The sequence below is a fragment of the Heterodontus francisci genome, chromosome 4 (genome assembly GCF_036365525.1).
Source record: "Heterodontus francisci isolate sHetFra1 chromosome 4, sHetFra1.hap1, whole genome shotgun sequence".
In the NCBI taxonomy this organism is placed as follows: domain Eukaryota; kingdom Metazoa; phylum Chordata; class Chondrichthyes; order Heterodontiformes; family Heterodontidae; genus Heterodontus; species Heterodontus francisci.
Window position 1 is genome coordinate 174,189,639 of NC_090374.1, and position 26,855 is coordinate 174,216,493.

The 26,855-nt window shown below is 44.1% G+C and overlaps 1 protein-coding gene across 4 annotated transcripts in view; it reads left to right on the forward strand.

The window, feature by feature from the left end:
• The window catches only part of mamdc2a (MAM domain containing 2a), a 148,812-nt gene that overhangs the window by 96,343 nt on the left and 25,614 nt on the right, over positions 1–26,855 (forward strand). For all 4 annotated transcript variants that reach the window (XM_068030580.1, XM_068030584.1, XM_068030581.1 and 1 more), the window contains exons 10-13: positions 10,737–10,833; positions 11,985–12,137; positions 23,516–23,772; positions 25,623–25,707. In XM_068030580.1, the coding sequence (XP_067886681.1) occupies positions 10,737–10,833; positions 11,985–12,137; positions 23,516–23,772; positions 25,623–25,707 (592 nt within the window). The remainder of the gene's footprint in view (positions 1–10,736; positions 10,834–11,984; positions 12,138–23,515; positions 23,773–25,622; positions 25,708–26,855) is intronic.

Sequence of the window (26,855 nt, forward strand, 5' to 3'; positions counted from 1 at the left end):
GGACAAGAGCAGCAGATACATGGTAACACCACCTGCAAGTTCCCTCCAAGCCACACACCATCCTGACTTGGAACTATGTTGCCGTTCTTCACTGTCGCTGGGTCCCAATCCTGGAACTCCCTCCCTAACAGCACTGTGAGTGCACCTACAGCCCAAGGACAGCAATGGTTCAAGAAGGCAACTCACCACCACCTCCTCAAGGGCAATTAATGGGCAATAAATGGCAGTCTTGTCAGCGACACCCACGTCCCATGAGCTAATATACACAGACTGTTGACATTGTCTAACCTTGTGCTTGTCTGCAGATGGCAGAGGAACACCTGTCGAAATTCACATCCTACCCCGCCCTGCACCCCAACCATTGCAATTCCGTGATTGTGGGAGGGTAGGAAATTGCCGTTCTCCCAATCTGAGCCAGCTGGCAGGTCAGGGGAGATGGACAAGGCAGTGAGTTGCAAATCCTGGCAGTGGCCTGCAGTATTTAGCCAGGAGGAGCCTCATAAGAGCTGGCAATGGGTAGGAAGTTTTATTTATTGCCTGGGCACAGTCAGATTGAGAACCACGGGTTTCCTGAGCCTTTTATTGAGTGACCATCAGGGGGCCCTTGTGAAGACCTCTGCTTGGGGCGATCATTGGACAACTGGGCCTAGGGCAGCCATTTTGCATTTTTAAGCAGCCCGACACTTGCTTCAAAAGGGCAGGCTGCTGCCCCCTTTACAGGCCCACCTGAACATTACAAAAATCCCATAAAAAAATGAAAGATGTGCATAGATGTTGCCCCTTTCATGACCTCAGGATGTTCTAAAGCACTTTACATCCACTGAAGTATTTTTAGAAACAGAAGCAGAAAATGCTGGAAATACTCAGCAGGTCTGGCAGCATCTGTGGAGAGAGAAACAGAGCGTTGTCAACCTGAAACCTTAGGCGGAATTTTAACTGAATAAAACAGGCGGGGTTGGGTCAGGTGAGGGGTTAAAATGTGAGAAATCTGATCTCCAACCCAAACCCCCTTTCAACCTGCCCATTTCTGACTTTAACTGAGGCTGGACATTGGGTGGGCAACCAATCTGATTCAGGGAGACGGGGTTGCTGCTTTAAATATGTTAATGAGGCTGCGAGTCTCATTGTCATTCAGGTTTTAAGCTTTAACAGCCGTCCATTGAGTTTCCTGAGCGTCGGGGAACCTGGCAGCATTCTCAAGGTGAGCACTTGGTGGATTCAGGAACCTAACTCCCGGATCTAGGGGCCTGCCTGAGGAGCCTTCATGATCAGGGCCTCCCCACTGACCTTTCCCCGAGGCCTCTGACATCCCCCCACCCCAAACCACGTCCCAATCCCCCCTCCAATCCCCCATCGCCCCTCCAGAGAACTCCAACCTCACTGCCAACAGCCAGCCCTCGATCTCCTCTCCCCCAACACCAACCCCCCCCAACCCCAGGCCTTTGATTCACCCCACCCCACCCCACCCCACCAACCCATGGTCGACAACCTCACTTCCCAGCACGGGGTTACCTGTCATAAGAACAGAAAATGCTGGAAATACTCAGCAGATCAGGCAGCATCTGTGGGGAGAGAAGCAGAATTAATGTTTCAGTTCAGTGACCCTTCATCAAAACTGGCAAAGGTTAGAAAGGAATTAGATTTTAAGCAAGTTAAGGGGATGGGGAAGAGAACAAAGCGAAGGTGTTTGATAGGGTAGAGAGCAGGAGAGATTAAGTAACAAAGCTGTCCTGAGACAAAGGCAAAGAGTGTATTAATGCTTGTGGTGAAAGACAAAGCATTAGTCCAGAGAAAGCGTTAATAGCAGAATAATGAGCGGCTCTATCTACATGAAAAACAGGCACATGGTTAAAAAATAAAATAAAATAATTAAAAAATAGAAAGATATAAGAAAAGGCCAGTCATGCTCTGAAATTGTTGAACTCAAGTTTGAGTCCGCAAGGCTGTAGAGTGCCTAATCGAAAGATGAGGTGCTGCTCCTCAAGCTTGTGTTGATGTTCACTGGAACAATCAATGGTTTATTGATGCTTAAGTCTTGGAGTGGGACTTGAACCTGGAATCTTGAGATGCAAAGGCAAAAGTGCTACCAACTGAACTACAGCTGACAGACTGGTAAAAAATTTCCATTTATATTGCACCTTTTGCAACCCCAGGATGTCCCAAAGCAGTTCACGGCCACTGAAGCACTTTTTGAAGACTAGTCATTGTTGTAATGTAGGATTGAATTGTAATGCATTGAACCATCAAATGGTTCAACCATCAATGGTTACCTGTCATTATTTTTTTTTCATTCATGGGATGTGGGCGTCAGTGGCTAGGCCACCATTTATTGCCCATCCCTAATTGCCCTTGAGAAGGTGGTGGTGAACTGCCTTCTTGAACCGCTGCAGTCCCTGTGAGATAGGTATACCCACAATGCTGTTAGAAGGGAGTTCCAGGATTTTGACCCAGCGACAGTGAAGGAACAGCGATATAGTTGCAAGTCAGGATGGTGTGTGGCTTGGAGGGAACTTGCAGGTGGTGGTGTTCCCATATGTCTGCTGCCCTTGTCCATCTAGGTGGTAGAGGTTGCGGGTTTTGAAGGTGCTGTCAAGGGAGCCTTGGTGAGTTGTTGCATCTTGTAGATGGTAAACACTGCTGCCACTGTGCGTCAGTGGTGGAGGGAGTGAATGTTGAAGGTGGTGGATAGGGTGCCAGTCACGTGGGCTGCTTTGTCCTGCATGGTGTTGAGCTTCTTGAGTATTGTTGGAGCTGCACCCATCCAGGCAAGTGGAGAATATTGCATCACACTCCTGACTTGTGCCTTGTAGATGGTGGACAGGCATTGGGGAGTCAGGAGATGAGTTACTCGCCACAGGATACCTAGCCTCTGACCTGCTCTTGTAGCCACGGTACTTTTATATGGCTACTCCAGTTCAGTTTCTGGTCAATGGTGACCCCCTAGGCTATTGATAGTGGGGGATTCAGCGATGGTAATGCCATTGAACGACAAGGGGAGATGGTTAGATTCTCCCTTGTTGGAGATAGTCATTGCCTGGAACTTATGTGGCTAGAATGTTACTTGCCACTTATCAGCCCAAGCCTGGATATTGTCCAGGTCTTGCTGCCTTCCTACATAGACTGCTTCAGTATCTGAGGAGTCACGAATGGTGCTAAACATTGTGCAATCATCAGCGAACATCCCCACTTCTGACCTAATGATTGAAGGAAGGTCATTGATGAAACAGCTGAAGATGGTTGGGCCAAGGACACTACCCTGAGGAACTCCTTCATTGATGTCCTGGAGCTCAGACGATTGACCTCCAACAACCACAACCATCTTCCTTTGTGCTAGGTATGACTCCAACCAGCAGAGAGTTTTCCCCCTGATTCCCATTGACTTTAATTTTGCTAGGGTTCCTTCATGCCATACTCAAATGCTGCCTTGATGTCAAGGGCAGTCACTCTCACTTCACCTCTTGAGTTCAGCTCTTTTGTCCATGTTTGAACCAAGGCTGTAATGAGGTCAGGAGCTGAGTGGCCCTCGCGGAGCCCAAACTGGCAGCACTGAGCAGGTTATTGCTACGCAAGAGCTTCTTGATGGCACTGTTGATGACACCTTCCATCCTTTACTGATGATTGCGGTTCGGCTGATGGGTCAGTAATTGGTCGGGTTGGACTTGTCCTGCTTTTTGTCTACAGGATATACCTGGGCAATTTTCTACATTGCAGGGTAGATGCCAGTGTTGTAGCTGTACTGGAACAGCTTGGCTAAGGGCACGGCAAGTTCTGGAGCACAGGTCTTCAGTACTATTGCCGGAATATTGTCAGGGCCCATAGCCTTTGCAGTATCCAGTGCCTTCAGTCTTTTCTTGACATCACGCGGAGTGAATCGAATTGGCTGAAGACTGGCATCTGTGATGCTTGGGACTTCAGGAGGAGGCCATGATGGTTCATCATCTCGGCACTTCTGGCTGAAGATTGTTGCAAATGCTTCAGCCTTATCTTTCGCACTGATGTGCTGGGCTCCCCCATCATTAATGATGGGGATATTTGTGGAGCCACCTCCTCCAGTTAGTTGTTTAATTGTCCACCACCATTCACGACTGGAGGTGGCAGGACTACAGAGCTTAGATCTGATCCGTTGGTTATGGGATCGCTTAGCTCAGTCTATCACATGTTTCTTAAGCATTTCGGCACGCAGGTAGTCCTCTGTTTTAGCTTCACCAGGTTGACACCTCATTTTGAGGTATGACTGGTGCTGATCCTGGCATGCCCTCCTGCACTCTTCATTGAACCAGGGTTGGTCTCCTGGCTCGATGGCAATGGTAGAGTTGGGGATATGCCGGGCCATGAGGTTACAGATTGCGGTTGAGTACAATTCTGCTGCTGCTGATGGCCCACAGCACCTAATGGGTGCACAGTTTTGCATTGCTAGATCTGTTTGAAATCTATCCCATTTAGCACGGTGGTAGTGCCACACAACACGATGGACGGTATCCTCAATGTGAAGGCGGGACTTCGTCTCCACAAGGACTGTGCGGTGGTCACTCCTACCAATACTGTCATGGACGGATGCATCTGCGGCAGGCAGATTGGTGAGGACGAGGTCAAGTATGTTTTTCCCTCTTGTTGGTTCCCTCACCATCTGCCGCAGACCCAGTCTACCAGCTATGTCCTTTAGGACTCGGCCAGCTCAGTCAGTAGTGGTGCTACCAAGCCACTCTTGGTGATGGACATTGAAGTCCCCCACCCAGAGTACATTCTGCGCCCTTGCCACCCTCAGTGCTTCCTCCGAGGCGTGTTCAACATGGAGGAGTACTGACTCATCAGCTGAGGGAGGGTGGTAGGTGGTAATCAGCAGGAGGTTTCCTTGCCCATGTTTGACCTGATGCCATGAGACGTCATGGAGTCCGAAGTCAATGTTGAGAACTCCCAGGGCAACTCCCTCCCCACTGTATGCCACTGTGCCACCACCTCTGCTAGGTCTGTCCTGCCACTGGGACAGGACATACCCTGGGATGTTGATGGCAGTGTCTGGGACATTGTCTGTCAGGTATGATTCTGTGAGTATGACTATGTCAGTCTGTTGCTTGACTAGTCTGTGGGACAGTTCTCCCAAATTTGGCAGAAACCCCCAGATGTTAGTAAGGAGGACTTTGCAGGGTCAACAGGGTTGGGTTTGTCGTAGCCGTTTCCGGTGCTTAGTTCGATGCCGGGTGGTCCGTCTAGTTTCATTAACCGGTTCCCCACCCAACTGAAGGCCCGGCTGTCCTCCTGTGCAGGACCTCTGGGTGAGGAATCGATCACTGATGTCACTAACAGGCTGTGGAGTTAAAACTTTGCAGCATAGGGGGAGATCTGAGTAGGGGTTGTTTCCCCCCCAACTACCCTGCCCCACCCCGGCTTTCTGACTGACCCACTCCCTGGGGGTCAGGTGAGTGAATATTTTGCCCTTTTAACTCTGGTTCTCTCTCCACAGATGCTACCAGACCTGCTGAGTATGTCCAGTGCTTTCTGTTTTTATTTCAGATTTCCAGCAACTACACAATTTTGTTCTTGTGGAAGTGCTTTTTGAAGTCATTTCCGCCATCATCATAGTGCTCTTCGCTTTGTTTTGATTATTTGGGCTCTAATTGGCAAGATATGGTGTATTTTAGCTGATATTTTGTTGACTAGTCTTCATTCATTCATCAGATTGTGTTGTACCCTATGCTGGTCTAAGTGTCAGCTGTGGCTCAGTGGAAGATATTTGGAGTAAGAGGGCTGTGGGTTCGAGTCCCACTCCAAAGACTTGAGCATGTAATCTAGGCTGACACTCGTGAGGGAGTGCTGCACTGTCAGATTTTGGTTGAGATGTCAAACCAATGCCCCATCCACCCTCTCAGGTGCAGGCCAAATATCAGTTGGCACTTCTTCGAAGAAAATCAGAACAGTTCTCTCTGCTGCCCTGACCAATATTTATCCCTCAACCTGCCTCACCAAAACAGTGCATTATCTACTCATCATCACATTATTGTTTGTGGGATCTTGCTGTGCATAAATTGGCTGTCACATTTGCTTCATTACAACAGTGACTGCTCATCAAAAAAGTGCTTCAGTGGCTGTGAACTGCTTTGGGACGTCCTAGGGTTGCAAAAGGTGCTATATAAATGCAATTGTTTTGCTAGTCTGTTAGCTGTAGCTCAGTTGGTAGCACTCTTGCCTTTGCATCTCCTGATTCTAGGTTCAGGTCCAACTCCTCCAGGACTTGAGCATAAAACTTAAGGCTGGCACACAGTACTGAGGGAGTGCTGCACTGTCAGAGATGCTGTCTCTCAGATGAGATGTTAAATTGAGGCTCCATTTGACCGCTTGGGTGGATGCAAAAGATCCACTAGTACTACTTTGAATGAGAGCAGGGGAATTATCCCCAGTGTCCAGGGCCAATATCTATCCCTTGATCAACATCATGAAGAAGCAGTTTATCTCGTCATTATCACATTGCTGTTTGTTGGAACTTGCTGGGCACAAATTGACTGTGGCATTTCCTACATTGTCACAGTAACTACACATCAAAACTACTTCATTGGCTATGAAGCTCTTTGAGGTGTTTGTGAAGTCTTTTTTCTTCTGTTTTTACATTTCCTTTATGGTTAGAAACTGTGCAAGGGAGCACTTTTGCAGCCAAAAAAAGCATTTGGAAAGTCTTATTTTGTACACACAGTTATGTGAGAACATCAAAAGCATCATTGGATCAGCTGATTGGGAGGTGATCTTCATAAGAACATGATATATGAAAGTTCATTGAAAATATTTTTCAAGAATTAATTTTTTTCTTGTGTTTATAAAGTATGTTTTTTTTTTAAAGTGAGCAGATTTACTCTCATTTAGATGTTTCACAATTATTTACCACTAGATCAACAGCAAATGTTGATAGCTTGGCTTGTGCCAGAAATCATAAAAGACTGTCCCAAGATTTTACTCACAAGCAGAATTCCTAGTCTGTTGTGAATAGAGTTGCCAACAGTCCAGTATCTGTTTTCTGTAGTGCACAGTTTAGATAAAACCATCGAGTATGTTGAGCAGTTGACAATTTTACTGCACAAACAACTCTTTTTGACATTAATTAGATTTTTCTTGGGTTCAGAGTTCACTTTATTAACTGGGCAAAGTAAATGTGTGCATTGCCACCAGAGCCTCATTCACACACTTACATATGGAATACTATTTTCATTAACTTTAACATTTTCTGCTGATCTTCTTGATTATGGGGGAATGTTTCTGCTGAAAAACTGAGGTCTAATGACATGAACAGGGACCTAACCAGAGTAATTACTGAGCCCTCATAGCTCAGTGAAGCTGGACTAAGATCAGGAACAGTGTTTCACACATTGCCCAATGGGAGCAATCTTAACCTACCTCGCCAGTTGTGAAACTGTAAGGATTGGGTGCAATGTTGAATTCATGCCCCAGCTGATTTTACTCTGCGTTGAAGTCAACGAGTAATACTTGGCGGGTGTATGATAAGTGTGAGGGGAGGTGGTGGCGTAGTGGTATTGTCACTGGACTAGTGACCCAGGTATTGCTTTGGGGGCATGGGTTCGAATCCCACCACAGCAGAAGGTGGAATTTGAATTCAATTAAATCTGAAATTTAAAGCTCGTCTAATGATGGCCATGAAATCATTGTCAATTGTTGTAAAAACCCAACTGGTTCACTAATGTCCTTTAGGGAAGGAAATCTGCTGTCCTTACCTGGTCTGGCCTACATGTGACTCCAGATCCACAGCAATGTGGTTGACTCTTACATGCACTTGAAATGACCTAGCAAGCCACTCGGTTCAAGGGCAATTAGGGATGGGCAATAAATGCAGGCCAGGCCTGCGACGCCCACATCCAATGAATAAAAAAAAATTCTGCCCGATCCTGTGGGTTCCCCAGCTGGCGAGTTAGGTTAAAATTGCCCCTATGTATGAGGAGCTTATTTTGACTGATGAGAATATCACCATCTGTTCCAGTCTAACACAGAAACACTTTTCCAGCAGCATAACTGGAGAATGGGGCTGATATTTCCCTTTCATCAGCTAGGTCCTTTGTAGCAATGCAGCTTCTATTCCTGCTGAAGCTGGCTAACAGCACTGACTGAACATGGGAATTTCCTGGTTCAAATGGCTCAAAACCACACCACGTAGAATGTTGATTGTCAGCTTTGGCTAAATGATAGCAATCGCATTTCTGAGTCAGAAAGGCTGTGGCTTCAGACTCCACTCCAGAACATAATCCACGCAGACACTTTTATTTTTATTCATTTGAGGGATGTGGGTGTTGCTGGCTAAGCCAGCATTTATTCCCCGTCCCTAATTACCCTTGAGAAGGCGATGGTGAACTGCCTTCTTGAACCACTGCAGTCATTGGGGTGTAAGTACACCAACAGTGCTATTAGGAAGGGAGTTCCAAAATTGTGACCCAGCGACAGTGAAGGAACGGCAGTATAGTTCCAAGTCAGGATGGTGTGTGGCTTGGAGGGAACTTGCAGGTGGTGGTGTTCCCATGTGTCTGCTGCCCTTGTCCATCTAGGTGGTAGAGGTCGCGGATTTGGAAGGTGCTGTCGAAGGAGCCTTGGTGAGTTGCTGCATCTTGTAGATGGTAAACACTGCTGCCACTGTGCGTCAGTGGTGAAGGGAGTGAATGTTGAAGGTGGTAGATAGGGTGCCAGTCAAGTGGGCTGCTTTGTCCTGCATGGTGTCGAGCTTCCTGAGTGTTGTTGGAGCTGCACCCATCCAGGCAAGTGGAGAATATTCCATCACACTCCTGACTTGTGCCTTGTAGATGGTGGACAGGCATTGTGGAATCAGGAGGTGAGTTACCACAGAATTCCCAGCCTCTGACCTGCTCTTGCAACCACAGCATTTTGTGGCTGGTCCAGTTCAGTTTCTGGTCAATGGTAACCCCTAGGATGTTGATAGTGGGGGATTCAGCGATGGTAATGCCATTGAATGTCAAGGGAAGATGGTTAGATTCTCTCTTGTTAGAGATGGTCATTGCCTGGCACATGTTACTTGCCGCCTATCAGCCCAAGCCTGGATGTTGTCCAGCTCCTGCTGCATCTGGACGCGGGCTGCTTCAGTATCTGAGGAGTTGCGAATGGTGCTGAACATTCGGCAATCATCAGCACACATCCCCACTTCTGACCTTATGATTGAAGGAAGGTCATTGATGAAGCAGCTGAAGATGGTTGGGCCTAGGACACTACCCTGAGGAACTCCTGCAGTGATGTCCTGGAGCTGAGATAATTGACCATCAACAACCACAACCATCTTCCTTTGTGCTAGGTATGACTCCAACTAGTAGAGAGTTTTCACCATGTTGTCCATTGATTCCAGTTTTTCTAGGGCTCCTTGATGCCATACTCGGTCAAATGCTGCCTTGATGTCAAGGACAGCCATTCTCACCTCACCTCTGGAGTTCAGCTCTTTTGTCCATGTTTGGACCAAGGTTGTAATGAAGTTAGGAGCTGAGTGGCCCTGGCGGAACCCAAACTGAACATCAGTGACCCCCAGTCAGTGTCCCTTGAATGTAGTTTTAAAAAAAACTAAATTCATATAGTGCCTTTCAGGATGTCCCAAAGCACTTTACAGCCAGTGAAGTATTTTTTGAAGTGTAGCCACTGTCGTAATGTATGGAACACAGTAACCAATTTTTGCACAGCAAGGTGCCACAAATAGCAATGTAATAATGACCAGATAATCTATTTTTGTGATGTTGGTTGAGGGACAAATATTAGACAGGACACCAAGGAAAACTCCCATATTCTTCTTTGAAATAGTGGCCATGGGATCTTTTACATCCACCTATGAGAACAGACAAGGCCTCAGTTTAAAGCTTCATCCAAAAGACAGCATAGACAAAATTGCATAGTACTTGCACACATTGTACTGGGAGCACAGTTTGGGTTTTGTGCCCAAATTCCTGAAGTGGGACTTGAACTTTTAATTCAGAGGCAAGATTGATTTCAAACTGAGCCAAGGGAATGTTGGAGCTTTTGTCTTTCAGATGTGATGTTAAACCAAGGCCTTGTCCACCCTCGTGGGGGCTTAAAACATCTCATGGCACTATTTGAAGAAGAGCAGGGGAGTTATTCTGTCCAACATTTATCCTTTAACCAACAGCATTAAAAAAAATTATCTAGTCTTTTATTTCATTTCTGTTTGTCAGAGCTTGCCAGATGAAAATTGGCTGCTGTGTCTCCTACATTACAACAGTGACTACACTTCAAAAGTACCATTGCTGTGAAGGACTTTGGGACACCCTGAGGTCATGAAAAGTGCAATATAGATGCAAGTGTTTTCTTTGGCACTGACCAATTGGATGAATCTCTTGCCCATTTCAAAACTGTGTTCGATAGATTTTTGTTCAGCAAGGGTATAAAAGGTTATGTAACCAAGGCAGTTAGTTGGAGCTAAGATATAGATCAGTCATGATCTAATTGCATAGAGGAACAGGCTCAAAGGATTGAATGGCATCCTTCTGTTCCTAGGTTCTAATCCCGATTATAACCAGTTGAAATACAGTCCTCCCTGAACTCTGATAATGATTGCAACAGAATGATGTTCTCTCTTGCCTGCAGTTAAGCCACAGTACAAACCTGAATCTTAACTGTTTGTTGAGCAATAATTTGGAAGAAGTGTGGTATGGCTTGCTATCTCAGATCATAGAATGCTAGCGAATGTTACTGAACTTTACTGAAACGACAGTTGTCTTTTATTTATTTTCCAGATAGTTTTTGTCAGCGTTTGTAAGAATTTCTGGAATTGTGGGAAGGTAGCACTGGATGATGTCACAGTGAGCCAAGGAGACTGTCGGATCCCTGGAGGTACGGACTGTGCTAAGGCATTAATTACAAAAAAAAGCAGAAATATTTATTCAGCCTCCATGTTACAATAATGAACATCACAAGCACAATGTCTATCACTGTTAACATGGTTACACCAACAAAATACAATCGTCTGATGGTATGATACCCAGAATATCACATATGGATAACTGCACATCTTTCAATTACATCGTCATTTCCTCTAAATGCGCAATTCTGAAGGGTTTTTTTTGTATCTGGTTGGGGTGTTTAAGACTTGGGGACTGAGCCTAAAAATTAGAGCCAGGCCTTTCAGCAGTGAAGTTCGGAAGCATTTTTACAGGCAACAGGTGGTAGAAGTTTGGAACTCTCTTCTGCAAATAGCAGTTCATACTGGGTTAATTGTTAATTTTAGATCTGAGATTGATAAGATTTTAACCAAAGGTATTAAAGGCTGTGGGGCCAAGATGGGTATATTGAGTTAGGTCCAGATCAGCCATGATCTCACTGAATGGCACAACAGGCTTAAGGGACTGACTGGCCTCCTCCTGTTCCTGTGTTCCTTTGTTCCGAAGTGGTGAGGGGCATTTTGCCTGTGAACACCAATATTTTCCTCCTCCTTTCTCGTCCATGCCCAGTGGCACTTGGGACAAGTCCATTTCTTCCGCTGCTTTTGCAACCATGAGTGCGAGTTCAGCAGACAGCTTGCCCCCAAATCAGTGCATGGTGACACTGAGCCACCAGTCCTGCTCACAGTACGACGACGCCTGGTATAGCAAGGGGTGTTCTTCCAGGCATTTTTCTACAAGAGTGCTTTGACTGCACCTCTTTAATAGCAACCCATGGATTTCACACATGGATCTCTAGACTCTCTGTCCCAGCCAGAAACAGGTCCAGCTCTTGCTTGAAGGTAAGTTTCTCAGTGAATTTAGCATCCACTGTACAAGTTGACAGCCTGTTCTAGAGGTCCAGTGTTCTCTGTTGCTGACACTTCCCCAGCACTACCCTCCCTCACAATGATCCACATGAATTTAGTGAAATGTCTTTCTTAACGATGAACTATTTTTAGACTGTGTTAGTAAAATAATAATGTTGCACCGGGAGGTGAGGTGCAGTAAAACATGTTAATTTTGGAAATGTTGACAGTTTGAAGTGATTCTTTTTCCCCCCAGGTTCCTGGCTTGCTGCTCCTGGAAAGTGCAACTTTGATGTGGATTATTGTGGATTCATTCAGGATCACAAAGACAAAAGCAACTGGTATAGAAGAGCTGGTGCAACACCAACATCCTTCACAGGTCCAAAAGGAGATCACACTACAGGGGTAGGTGAGTTGTATTTCAATAAGTGTTCTTAAAGCAGCTGCACTACTTATTGTCTCTTCCCTTCAGCACAGGCCAGCCCAGAATGAACAAGTTAAAAATCTTTCATTGTTTAATAAGTGGCCAAAATCTGGCAGAAAATGTAAGACTGACTCTCAATTATTGCCTGGGATATTGATTTAATCCTTACCTCTCCAAGTAGCAAACTTATAGAATCATTTTTCTCTGAGCTGCATTATCTGTGATGCACACATCCTAACTTCCGCCAAGACCTCTTCAGTCATCACCCTCTGTGCTCACTGACCTACAGTCCGTCAATGCCTTGATTTTAAAATTCTCATTTCGTGCTCAAATCCCTCCATGGCCTCGCCCCTCCCTCTGGTATAATGTAATATAGGGTTGTTACTGGGCAGAATATGTAAATAGGCTGAGTGTCATCACAGGAAGTGATGTAACAGAACTGGCACAGAACCTCATCTGGAGTGAAAGTGGAAGACATAGATATCAGATGCATGTAAATAAACTCCTGCTCCTTTAACCATCACCTTCTCAAGGGCAATTAGGGATAGGCAATAAATGCTGGCCTGGCCAGCGATGCCCACATCCCATGAATGAATAAAAAAAATCTCTCAGATATTCTGTTGTAACACTTACTAGCATCAGAATATTACATGGTGGCAACAGTAAACTGAAGAAGAAATGGTAAAATCATTGCCCTTACCGGAGAACTTTGAGAAATTAGCTGGACAGAACCAAGCAGAGGCGTGGCCGAAATGGGTCCAAAGATATACTAGGTACTGTACAGCATCGGGCCTCGGGGGCAGGAGCCAGACAAGGATCAGGTCAATTTTTTTTATATGCCATGGGGGAGTGCACGGACGATGTCCTCACAACATAGGGCATAGACGGAGGCAAAGCTACGTATGAGGAGGTTATTAAGGCTGTGGAATCTTACATTAATGTAAGGAAAAACATGATTGTTGAGCGTGCCAAATTCAGTTAACTGTCTCAGCAGAGGGGAGAAAGTATTGATTCTTTTATCAACGACTTATATAAGCTCGGTGAAGATTGTGTATGCGGCAGTTTGTGGGAAGAGTTAATTTGAGATAGGATCGTGGTCGGAGTAGCAGACGATGATCTTACATTAACCAAGGTGATTCAGCTAAGCAAGCAAGCAAAGGTTAGAAAATGTAACCGTGTTGTCGTTCAAAGGGATAGGGAGAGTTTGATCTCGAAAGTCGGAGACTCCGTTGGAAATTTAAAGAAAACGAAAGCGATAAATTGTGGTCAAAGAGAAAGAAAGGCAGGCAGCAGTGTCTCACTGCAGTAGGTATGGCCAAGTGAGGCCTTGGCGGGAAAATGCCCAGCCAGAGAAGCGGAGTGTTTTGTTTGTAAAAGAGGGGGCACTTCCAATTGGTATGCTGCAGCAAGAAACCAGGGCTGCAAAATAGAAAAGGCAAACCCCCCAAAAAAAGAGTTTTTTTGTACTCCAAGGTGTACAATGTGATGAATTACCATTTCTAGGAGAAATTCAAGGAGCAAGTCAAGATTCCTGGACAGCAGAGATAGATTCCTGGACAGCAGACATTCTTGTCGGAGGCTATTAGACAAGATTCAAACTGAACACTGGAGCAGCAGTTTCAGTACTGGCAGACAGGGAGCCGTGACTGAAGAAAGTATCAGACCTACAGGTAAAACACTGTATGGACCTGGAGGCATCAAGATCAACATAATAGGAGAGCTGAAAACGATTCTGACATATCGGGGAAAGGAAATTCCTGCAATATTATATACTATCAAGAATCAGAATTGCTCGCTTTTAAGCAGAAAAGCTTGCATATATTTAGTTAATATGCAGAGTTGAAGAGTGTGAAGGTATAGAGGAAGAGCCAAGCAATTTTAGGGCTGAATTCCCTAAATTATTCAAAGGATTGGGAAAACTAAAAACAGCTTACCACATCACATTAAGAAAGGATGCAGAACCATTGTGTTTATATACACAGAGCTGAATTTTACGCCACCCCAATGAGCGGGATGGTGGTGGGGGGCTGGCATAAAATGGAGCGGAAGACGTTCCTGACCCACTTTACGTAGGGCGGTGGCGGCAAGAAATGGCCCACTCGCCCCAGGCCAATCAAGGCCCTTAAGTGGCCACTTAACGGCCACCTAAGGACCTTCACCCACCTCCACCCGGATTTTACGTATGGCCAGCAGGCATCCTGGACCCGAGAGAAGCCGCCTGACAAAACCAGGCAGGTCTTGAATGTCCCGGGGGGGGGTGCCCTTATGATTGGGCACCCTTTACCCGATGAAGGGCCACCCCCACTACCCCAACCACCCCCAAAACCCAACATGCCGCCCCCCCCCATCCCCACAACGCCGCTGGGTCTAGGAGCTGCTGGCCCGCTGATTGGCTGGAAGCTCCATTAGGCGGGACTTCCTACCTCAAGCGGGTGCAAGTCCTGCCTCGGAACAATTGAAGCCCGGGGGCGACCCGCAAAATATGGGTTGGATCCCCAGGCGAGGCGGAAGCAGGTGCGTCACCGACCTTTCTGTCGGTGGCTGGCTCCCGCCCGCCTTGTGTATAATCCCGGCCACAGAGAAAGTTAAAAAGAAATCGACTTAATTACCAAACAGGAAGTCATTTCACCTATTATAAAGCCTGCATGCTAGTGCTCAGGTACAGTTCCAGTGAAGAAACCAAATGAGGCCATTCAAATCTGTGTAGACCTTTCACAATTAAACAAGGCTACAGAGTGGGAAATACATCCAATGGCATAAGTGGATGAGAGTCTGGCAAAGCTCGGGAAAAGTACGATTTTCACTAAATTAGATGTTAACAGCGGATTTTGGCTAGTACGTTTGGATAAGGAATCCAAACTATTGACAACTTTTCTAACACCATTTAGAAGATTCTGTTTTAATTATGTCAGCAATGGGAATTTTCCAAAGAACAATGTCCAGAATCCTGGAAGGATTAGACGGGATCATCTGTCACATGGATAACTTGTCGATCCACGGTGCAAGTCAGCAGGAACATGATGTGAGAGTGCGAGCAGTGTTGCAGAGACTGCAGGAAGCTGGTCTAACATTGAATGAGAAGTGTGCCTTTTCACAACGAACGATGAAATTTCTAGGTCATATTATTGATAGATTAGGCATCAGAGAAGACCCTCAAAAGACAAAAGTCGTAAAGGACTTTCCTGAGCCTAAAAACATCACAGAATTGCAAATATTTATGGGCATGGTCAATCAGGTGGGAAAGTTTCTGCCTAATCTAGCTATGATAATTGAACCACTATGACTGTTATTAAAGAATGACGAGGCCTGGTGTTGGAGCAAGGTCCAACAAGAACCTTTTGAAAAAAATCAAGCAGGAGCTACTTTCTTCAGAAGTATTAGCACATCATGACCTAAAGTTACCAACCATTATAGCAGCGGATACATCGGCAACAGGGCTAGGTGCAGTATCAGGTACAAAGCGATGGGAATCGCAGGCTTGCATATTTTCCATCTTGTTCTTTAGCAGAAATAGAGCAAAGATACGCTGTCATAGAAAAGGAAGTGTAGGCAGCGACTTGAGCATGCAAGAAAATCTCTGACTATGTCTTCAATTTAAAATTGAAACAGCTCAGAAACCGTTAGTTACTCTGCTGAATAAAAAAGGAATAGCAAAGCTACCTCCTACAGTGCAGTTTTCAATTAAGATTAATGAGATTCTATGGTAAAGTGAAATATGTTCCTGGGAAAGAGCAATTAACAACGGATGCGTTATCGTGCATTTGAATATATTCAAGGCTGAGTGAGACAGATTTTGATCTACATTGGAGTAAAGGATTATAAGGGGCAGGCAGGAAAGTGGAGTTAAGGCAGATCAGCCGTGATCTTATTGAATGGTAGAGCAGGATCGAGGGGCCGAATGGCCTACTCCTGCTCCTATTTCTTATGTTCTTACATCAGCAGGACCTGAAGAAGGTGACATTCTATTTTTGAGGAAATAGTGAGAGAGGGATTACTAAGGGGTTTAACATTTTTGAAAGTGGATAATCCCCAGGCCCAGATGAAATGTACCCTCGGCTGTTAAGGGAAGCAAGAGAAGAAATAGTGGAGGCTGTGACCATCATTCTCAAATCCTCTCTGGCTTCAGGTATGGAGGACAGCTGACATACCATTGTTTAAAAAGGGAGAAAGGGACACACCGCGTAATTACAGGCCAGTCAGCCTAACCTTAGTGATGGGAAATTACTGGAAAAATTCTGACCGGATAAATCTTCATTTAGAAAGACACGAATTAATCAAAGACAGTAGCACGGATTTGTTAAGAGAAGGTCATGTCTGACTAACGTGATTGAATTTTTTGAGGAGATAACAAGGAGGGTTGATGAGGGTGGTACATTTGATGTAATCTATGTGTATTTTAGTAAAGCTTCTGATAAGGCACCACATAACTGACTGGTCACGAAAATAAAAGCCCATGGGATCCAAGCCAAAGTGGCAAGTTGGATCCAAAAATTGGCTCAGAGGCAGGAAGCAAAGGGTAGTGATCGATGGATGTTTTAACTTGCCTTTTGTGGTGTATATCAATGATTTGGACTTGCATTTAGGGGGTACGATCAAGAAGTTTGCGGACGATACAAAATTGGCTGTGTGTTTGACAATGAAGAAGAAAGCTGTAGACTGCAGGAAGATGTCAATGCACTAGTCAGGTAGGCGGAACAGTGGCACATGAGTTCAGTCTGGAGAAGTGTGAGGTAATGTATTGGGGAAGGCCGATAGGGCAATGGAATGCACAATAAATGGTAGGATACTAAGAAGTGTAGAGGAACAGAGGGGCCTTGGAGTGCATGTCCACAGAACCCTGAAGGTGGCTGGACAGGTCAATACGGTGATCAAGAAGACTTACGGATTCTTGCTTTTATTAGCCGAGGGATAAAATGTAAGAGCTGGGAGGTTATGCTGGAACTGTACAAAACATTAGTTAGGCCACAGCTGGAGTACTGTGTGCAGTTCTGGTCACCGCACTATAGGAAAGATATGATTGTATTAGAGAGGGTAGGGAGAGATTTACGTGGATGTTGTGTTAGTCTTGAGGAAAGATTGGATAAGCTCGAATTTTCTTTGGATCAGAGGAGCCTGAGGGGACACCTAATTGAAGTGTATAAAATTATGAAGGATCCACAGGATGGTGAGGGTCTGGAACTCACTGCCTGAAAGAGTGGTTGAGGCAGAAACTTTCATAACATTTTAAAATGTACTTGGATATGCACTTGAAGTTCCGTAACCTACAAGACTATGGACCAAAAGCTGGAAAGTGGGATTAGGCTGGACAGCTACTTGTCGGCCGGTGTTGACACAATGGGCTGGATGGTCTCCTCCTGTGCTGTAAATTTCCTGTGACTCTGATTCTACGTTAGTTGCATGCCATAACCATTAAGCTACAGCACCACACATTAAGTAGCTTTTCGAAAATACAGCATTGCCTTGCGAGTCGATTTTGAGTGCGGATGTGAAATTCCATCTGAGATGGTTTCCATAGTTACATTTGAATTTGGTGCTGCACATTTTGCTTTTGTTTACCATGTAATAGTTTGATCTGAGGCTGGGATTTATGAGCTGTGCTTGAAGTTAAGCACTGGAGATCTGGTTTGCTGAGAGTCAGTCAGTCTGTCTGTGCAATTAGGAGAGCGTCGCAGCGGGATGAGGGAGTTGCTGTGTCAGCACACACCTATTATTAGGTACCACATAAGTGCGTGCCGCTTCCATTCACAGTGAGATAGAGGAGTGTCTACTATACAAAGGCAAAATGCTGCAGATGCTGGAAATCAAAAATATAAGACAGGTGTCTCTTAAATCCGTCTTGGTTGCTTTCCTGTTCATCCTTCAGTCTTTTTCCTCTCTTCTGTCTCTCTCTTTCTCTTCCCATTTCTTGCTCTGATTCTCACTGTGCCATCTGTTTTCTTCTTATTTTAGGCAGGACCAGTAGTTTATTGATAAGTGAGGAGACACACCTTAAAATCTACCTTTTTGGCCAAGCATTTGGTCACCTGTACTACTATCTCCTTATGTGGCTTGGTGTTAAATTTTGTTTGATAATCACTCCTGTGAACTGTCTTGGGATGTTTTACTACATTAAAGGCACTATATAAATGCAAGCTGCTATTGTTAATTATAGGTTTTCTTTGTTCTCCTTCTCCCATGTCTTTGCCTTTGTCTCCCGGCCTTTAGGTTTGATTCTGTAAGTCAGAAGGTTGTGGGTTCAAGAGCCATTCCAGAAGACTTGAGCACAAAATCTAGGCTCACACTCCAGCGCACAAAAGCTAGGCTGACACTCCCGTACCGCAGGAGTGCTGTACTGTTTGAGGTGCTGTCTTTCAGATAAAATGTTAAACTGAGGCCCCCTCAGATGGATGTAAAAGATCCCAGAGCATAATTTCAAACAAGAGCAGGGGACTTTTCCCCGATGTCCTGGCCAATATTTAACCCTCATTCAACATTACTAAAACTGGTTATTGTTGTATTGCTGTTTGTGGGAGCTTGCCGCATATCCTTCATTACAACATTGACTACACTTCTTTGGCTGTCAAGCATTTTGGGACGTTGGGATGTCCTGAGGTCATGCTGGCAAATGTAGTTCAGATTCCAGTTGTTGTGCGATCACAAGTGTGTCAGTGGATTGGAATGTTAATCCACCACAGTGTATGAGAATAGGAGGTAGGATTGTGCTCCTGATGTACCTCTGCTTCCAGATCTTGATCATGGAAATCACTTGAGTAGATGAAAGTTGTCTCGCCAAAGGGATGAAAGTTAAATTGAAGGGCAAGTCACCTCATGCACACCTAGGACTTGCTCACATAGTGTTATGACCGAGGCAGGAGGAGTGCACTGCTTATTCTAGTCCCACTTCTCCACAGGTCACAATATATATTTTTAAATTTTCCCACTTACCAATACGATCAATCATATACTCTATTTTTCCCAGAATAGAACACACTAACCAGGTTTCTTTAATGAACAACAAAATGATCAAAATCAACAAAATTAACAAAAATCTAAATTTATTCTAAAACAAGTCTTAACCAGTCATGAAGTAAAGCATAAACATATAGATTGAAATTTTAAAGTCCCCTTTTATTTTACCTTAGTCCCTCACACTGAAACACACACGTACTCCAGTTAACTGGAAAAATAAAAGGGATTTTTTGAATTCAGATCTCTGTTACAGACAAAAAAAAACACTTGGGCTGACCTGGCATGCAGTCTAACTTCTGAGTACACATAGACAGGTCACTGGGATCTTTTAGAACAGTTCTTTTCAGGCAGTGTTGAGAAGTAATTTAGCAGGCTTTCTTCAAAGACAGGAAACGAGATGAATTGACAAGTGGACTTCTCAGGGACTTTTAGAGAGTTTCCGGAAATCGAGTTGGGTTGTGGTCTTCTCTCCTTCCTTGACACTTCTTCAGCAGACTTGACTTTATCTCACTCCAGAAGGTAAAACACACACTGACCCTACAATTAAAAGCTTGTGAGTTTTCTGCCCTCTCAGGTGCGTGCTGTTGCTCCTGCGCTTATCCTACCAAGGGCCGTGCCTGCCACTTCTTCCCCTGTTACCAAGGTTTCTGTTCAATTTTTAACTTGTGTCATGTGACAACCAATAAACATTGTCGCCAAACCAGTTCTTTCAGTGTCCCCTTGGTGACTTCTTAAAAAAAACTGGTCCAATATTTATTTGGTTTGACTCTGAATTCCTTTAAAAAATATGTTTTTAACAAAAAACAGAAGCACCTTCATAACAAAAGAGACCTGGCAAAAATTAAATCTCCAATTCTGGCCTCTTGAGCATCTCTGATTTTAATCGCTCCACCATTGGTGGCCATGCCTTCAGTTGCCAAGGCCTTAAGCTCTGGAAATCCCTCCCTAAACCTCTCCACCTCTCATTCCTCCTTTAGGACACTCCTTAGTACCTACTTCTTTGACCAAGCATTTGGTTGCCTGTTCTAACATCCCATCTCATGTCTCTGTGCCAAATTATGTTTGTCCCTGGTAGTTCCTATGAGGCACCTTGGGATGTATTACTACATTAAAAACACTACATAAATGCAAGTTGTGTTGTTGTATTGCTGCAGGGAGACCTTAATTAGTGTAAATGGGGAATGTTAAAGGAATACGGATCATCACTCAATAGAAATAGCAGACTGAGAGGTGACCTGGCAATAGTGGACTGGATACAGTTACTTGAAGGAAAATCAGTGGCAAACCAGTGGGAGGCATTCAAAAGCAAGATACTACAGGCACAGTGTCGGCATGTCCCCACAAAGGTAAAGGGTGGTACTGCCAAATCTAGAGCCCCCTAGTTATCTAGAAGTTTACAGGGTAAGTTAAAGCAGAAAAAGAAAGCTTATGATGGTCACAAAAAACTTAACATTTTAGAAAGCCTAAAGGAGTATAGAAAGTGCAGGGGTGAAGTAAAAAGGAAAATTAGAAAAGCAAAGAGAGGACATGAAAAATTATTGGCAGGTAAAATCAAGGAAAACACAAAGATGTTTTATCAGTACGTTAAGAGCAAGAGGATATCTAAAGAAAGGGTAGGGCCTATCAGAGATGTACAGGGGAACTTATGCATGGATGCAGAAGATGTGGGAAGGGTTCTCAATGAGTTTTTGTCTCTGTCTTCACAAAGAAGAGAGTTGATGCAGACATTGTAGTTAAAGAGGAGGAGTGTGAAATATTAGATATGCATAATGAGAGAGGAAGTACTAGAGGGTCTGACATCCTTGAAAGTGGATAAATCGCCAGGGCCGGATGGATTGCTTCCCAGGTTGTTAAAGGAAGCCAGGGAGGAAATAGCGGATGTATTGAGGATCATCTTCAAATCCTCACTAGATACAAGCGAGGTACCAGACGACTGGAGGTCTCCGAACGTTGTAACATTGTTTAAAAAGGGTGCAAGGGATAGGCCAAATAATTATAGGCCAGTCAGTCTGACCTCGGTGGTGGGTAAATTGTTAGAATCAATTCTGAGGGACAGGATAAACTGCCACTTAGAAAGGCACGGATTAATCAGGGATAGCATGGATTTGTTAGGGGAAGGTCATGTCTTACTAACTTTATTGAGTTTTTTGAGGAAGTAACAAGGAGGATTGATGAGGGTGGTGCAGTGGATGTGGTCTACATGGATTTTAGTAAGACATTTTACAAGGTCCTGCATGGCAGACTAGTCAGTAAAATAAAAGCCCATGGGATACAGGGGAATGTGGCAGATTGGATCCAGAATTGGCTCAGGGCCAGGAAACAATGGGTAGTAGTTGGCGGATGTTTTTGCGAATGGAAAGCAGTTTCCAGTGGTGTTCCACAGGGCTCAGTGTTGTGTTCCTTGCTGTTTGTGGTCTGTTAATGATTTGGACTTAAATGTGGGAGGCATGATTGGGAAATTTGCTGATGACACAAAAATTGGCCATGTAGTTGATAGTGAAGAGGATAGCTGTAGACTCCAGAATGATATCAATGGTTTGGTTGAGTGGATGGAAAAGTTGCAAATGGAATTCAATCCAGAGAAGTGTGAGGTAATGCATTTGAGGAGGGCAAATAAAGCGAGAGAATACACAATAAATGGGAGGATATTGAGAGGGGTAGAAGAAGTGAGAGACCTTGGAGTGCATGTCCACAGGTCCCTGAAAGTGGCAGAACAGGTAGATAAAGTGGTGAAGAAGGCATATGGAATACTTTCCTTTATTGGCCGAGATATAGAATACAAAAACAGAGATGTAATGCTGGAACTGTATAAATCGCTGGTTAGGCCACAGCTGGAGTATTGCGTACAGTTCTGGTCACCACATTACAGAACAGACATAATTGCTGTGGAGAGAGTACAGAGGAGATTTACAAGAATCTTGCTAGGGCTTGAAATTTGCAGCTATGTGGAAAGATTGGATAGGCTAGAACAGAGAAGGCTGAGGGGTGACTTAATTGAGGTGTACAAAATTATGAAGGGCCTAGATAGAGTAGACAGGAAGGACCTATTTCCCCTAGCAGAGAGGTCAATTACAGGGGGCACAGATTTAAGGTGATTGGTAGAAGGATTAGAGGGGGCATGTGGAAAAACTTTTTCACCCAGAGGGTGTTTGGTGTCTGGAATTCACTGCCAGGAACAGTGGTGGGGGCAGAAACCCTCAACTCATTTAAAAGGTACCTGGACATGCACCTGAAGTGCTGAAACCTGCAAGGCTATGGACCAGGTGCTGGAAGGTGAGATTAGATTGGGTGGCTAGTTTTTTTGGCCGGCACAGACACGACGGGCTGAATGGCCTACTTCTGTACTGTAATTTTTCTATGGTTCTATGATTCTGTGGAAGCCAAACCAAAGTTGGATGAAGTCGTTCAAGTGTATGCTTTTCTAGCTGTCAGAACTTAAATTGCAAGGTTCCATGCAGCTGTCTTTTGATAGGCACAAGTTAAACCATCTAATCTCAGGGCAGGCACACTGAGATGTTCATCCCTCCCCTCCTGAAGGCTCAGATTAGAATGGGGGTATGGTTCCAGCTGCCCTCTTATACTTTGTCCCAATAATAATTCATCACGTGAGTGATATTTTTAGGCTGTTCAACTATGTGAGCTTTCACAGATGGGCCTAATCGTATCCTCATCCTAATTCCTCTCACAAACAACTTTCCAACATGGCTACCTGGATAGTAACCAGCGGCAGGAAAGCTGACCTACTTATTCTACCCTCTGCCACCTCCCACCTCCCCACACAGCCCCTAGCCTGGTGAAATTCACTATTAAACCTGGAAGGTTTGGGTTCAGGTGTTAAATGAATAGAATATATTTCCTTCCATAGTGTTTGAAAGGAATAGAGGACAAAATTCATTACACAAAGCTGGTAACATACAACAACAGCTTGTATTTTTCTAGCGCCTTTAACATAGTAAAATATCTTAAGACACTTCACAGGAGTATTACCAAACAAGAATTTGACATCGAGCCACGTAAGAAGATATTAGGACAGGTGACCAAAAGCTTGGTCCAAAATTAAGGAATGTCTTAGAGGAGGGGAGAGTAGAGAGACGGAGAGGTTTATAGAGGGAATTCCAGAGTTTAGGGCCCAGGCAGCTGAAGTCACGAACGCTAATGGTGGAGCGATTAAAATTGGGAATGGGCAAGAGGCCTGAATTGGAGGAGCACAGACATCTTGGAGGGTTGTAGGGCTGGAGGAGGTTATAAATATAGGGAGGGGTGAGACAATGTTGAAATTACACCATCTCTTTTGTAATTCTGATCATTAGTATTAACTAAAGGGTGGTAGATGGTGATTACATTCCCCCAAGAAGAAGGGATTTGTTTCAGAGTGTGATGCCTGCAATCTAACCTATAGAAAACCTTTTATTTAGGGCACTACGTGTACATTGAGGCCTCTCATATGAGGCATGGATACAATGCGCACTTGTTGTCATGGCAACTGCGAGGATTCACTGGTGACCAGTGTCTAATGTTCTTCTACCATATGTACGGACTCGGAACTGGATCGCTAAACGTTTACTTAAAGAAGGAGAATGGTCAAGAAACTCTCTTATGGAAAAGAAGAGGAGAACAGAGTATATCTTGGATGAAAGCCGCCATAGAATACAAGTGTGAGCAAAATCATCAGGTTAGTTTGTCTTAAAACGCTGTATATTTAGGAATGGCCTGTGCCAAAAGTTAGCGTACAAAGCCTTTCAGTGATGAACTTGGCTTTGAATCTCATCCAGATTGATGAAGGCTGCTTTTGTGGAACAAGTTTAGCCAGTTCCTGAAATTAAAAACAGAAAATGCTGGAACTACATGGCAGGTGAGGCAACACCTGTGGAGAGACAAACAGAGTTAAGAACATAAGAAATTGGAGCTGGAGCCTTCAAGCCTACTTCCCCATTCAACAAAATCATGGCTGATCTATCTCAACTCCACCTTCCCACACTATCCCCATATCCCTTAATTCCCTTTGTCCCGAAAAATCTATCAATCTCAGTCTTCAATATACTCAATGACTGCTCTCCCAAAGCTCTCTGGGATAGAGAATTCCAAATTCCAAACTTTCTTCAACTTAGTCCTGAATGGCTGACCCCATATTCTGAGACAGTGACCCCATGTTTTTGATTCCCCAGTCAGTGGAAACATTTTCTCAGCATCTACCCTTTCAAGCCCCTTAAGAATTTTATATGCTTCAATTAGATCACCTCTCATTCTTCTAAACTCCAGGGAATATAGGCCTAGCCTACTCAATCTCTCCACATAGGACTGATTGCCTGAAATGTTAACTCTGTTTCTGTCTCCGCAGCTGCTGCTGGACCTGCTGAATGTTTCCAGCATTTTCTGTTTTAGTTCCAGATTTCCAGTATCAGCACTATTTTGCTTTTGACCAATTCCTCGTTTTTATGTGCCCAACGCACAAACCTTTAGACATAATTTTGCATTAAATTGGCTGTCTGGGTTGGAGAGGGCACAGAATGGCTAGTTATAGAAATGGGGAAAATGTCACACTGGTGACGTAGGTGATATTCGTCTGAGGTTGGGAGTTAAGGCACATCGTTGGAGCCAAGCACAACAGGCTTTGCTGTGTATCTAATTGTGTTATGCTTAACCTGGGAGTGTTTAATAACCATTAGCCTTCCCCATCACCAAAAAATCACAGTAAATGCTACTTTATTTTCAATCCCACGATTGATTCAACAGCATCCAAAACTAAACAGAGGCTCCTGTTTGACATTTTGCAATATAGGAATAGACTATTACATTGTGAAATGTTCTTGAGCTGGAAATCACACTACTGGTAACTATTACAGCTGGAAGTGCAGACCCAGACTCTGCATTACAATCTACACTCTGGATGAAAAAATACTAAATTAATCCCTATTCACTTGTTTTTTCTTGATGCGTTTTTTTTATCTTGTAAAACAAATCTCCTTGGCTGTAAATAATGTTCTGTTAAATTTCAGCAGGCTGCTGAAGTCTGTTTTTATTAAGCCAAATCAAATGGTTGCGATTTTCTAGTTAAGGCAGAACTATTGGCAGTATTACGCTTACAGTTATACAGTTGGCAGTATACAGTTACAAGCTGAATCAGCTTGTCTGAGGTTTGGTTTCCTTTGAGAGATAAGTGAAGAATGTTCATCTCATTGTTTTGTCCCGAATTAGAATCCAGATCCATGGAGTGAAAGTGCACTACAGACTACTCACACACAACCAATAAAAAGTTGGATAACTAAAGTGCAACTTAGGAAATTGAGACAGAAGGAGGCCATTTGGCCCACCTTGCCTGTGCCGGCCCTCTGAAAGTGAAATCCAATTTGTCCCACTCCCCTGCTCTTTCCCCATAGCCCTGCAATTTCTTTTTTCCTTTTCAAGTATGTCTCCAATTCCCTTTTGAAAGTTACCATTGAATCTGCTTCCACCGCCCTTTCAGGCAGTGCATTCCAGATCATAACAACTCGCTGCTGTATTTACGAATGTTTTCTTTTTCAGATTGTCTTTGAAGCGGTTCGTGGCCTGTCAATACACAGTGATATTGCAATAGACGATGTTTCATTTGAAAACGGACCATGTAAAGGTACATTTTTGAACCGACACGCACAGTCTGTATTTAGAAATGTAATCCGAGGAAGCTTTCGGATTTGAGGGTTAAATCCCAACAATTACTGCGTGTGAGATGAATAATACAACTAAACTTAAGTGATATAACTCCTAAGACATCAATACTTGAAGGGAGAATATTTATGGGGCTATGGGGAAAGAGTAGCAGGGAGAGGGATTAATTGGATAGCTCTACCAAAGAGCTGCTATAGGCACGATGGACCGAATGGCCTCTTTCTGTGCTGTATCATTTTATGTTTGTATGATTCGCACTACAATTGCGATGTGATGCTTGTAGACACTCTCCTTGTTTGACCCAGGGAGAGTGTCAGCTTCTATCTGTCTCAACAGGCAGCATCAATTAAAAGTGCAACTTCAATTCCCTGTCTCATGCACAGATGACTGAATGAAGCTGTGTGATAGAGGAGGTGCTGAAGCTGCATTAACGGATGCACATCGGTTTTTTTTTGTTGCATTGCAACCTTTTGCCAAGACCCTTGTCTTTTTTATTTACCTCCTCCTTGTCTCTGTAACCTCCTCTAGCCCCACAACCTTCCAAGTTCTCTGCATTCTTTGAATTCTGGCTTCTTGCGCATTCCCAATTACCATTGCTTCACCATTGGCAGCCATGCCTTCAGCTGCCTGGGCCCTAAGCTCTGGAATTCCGTCCCTAAACCTCTCCGTCTCTCTCTCCTCCTTCAAGATGCTCCTTTAAACCTACCTCTTTGACCGAGCTTTTGGTCATCAGTCATATTTCTTTAAGTGACTCGGTGTCAAATTTTGTGTGATAACCCTCCTGTGAAATGCCTTGGGACATTTTACTTAGTTAAAGGCGCTATACAAATACACGTTGTTGATACTTAAAGGTCTACCTTGTTCCTGCAACAAATTGTTTCATTGATTAACTCTCCAAAATTCTGTTTGATTTTTGACATGAAGCAGCAATGCATTTATTCATGATCAACTTCACTCAATTTCTTTTTGAGAAGAATTCAGGAGAAATATAAACGTTAAAAATCAGAAAAGTTTAACCACATTAGAAAATGATAATGGAACTAAAATGTTTGGAGTATTGTCTTCCCATTAAGTGACTCAACTTCTAAGCAGCACTGTAGTCAATTTTAG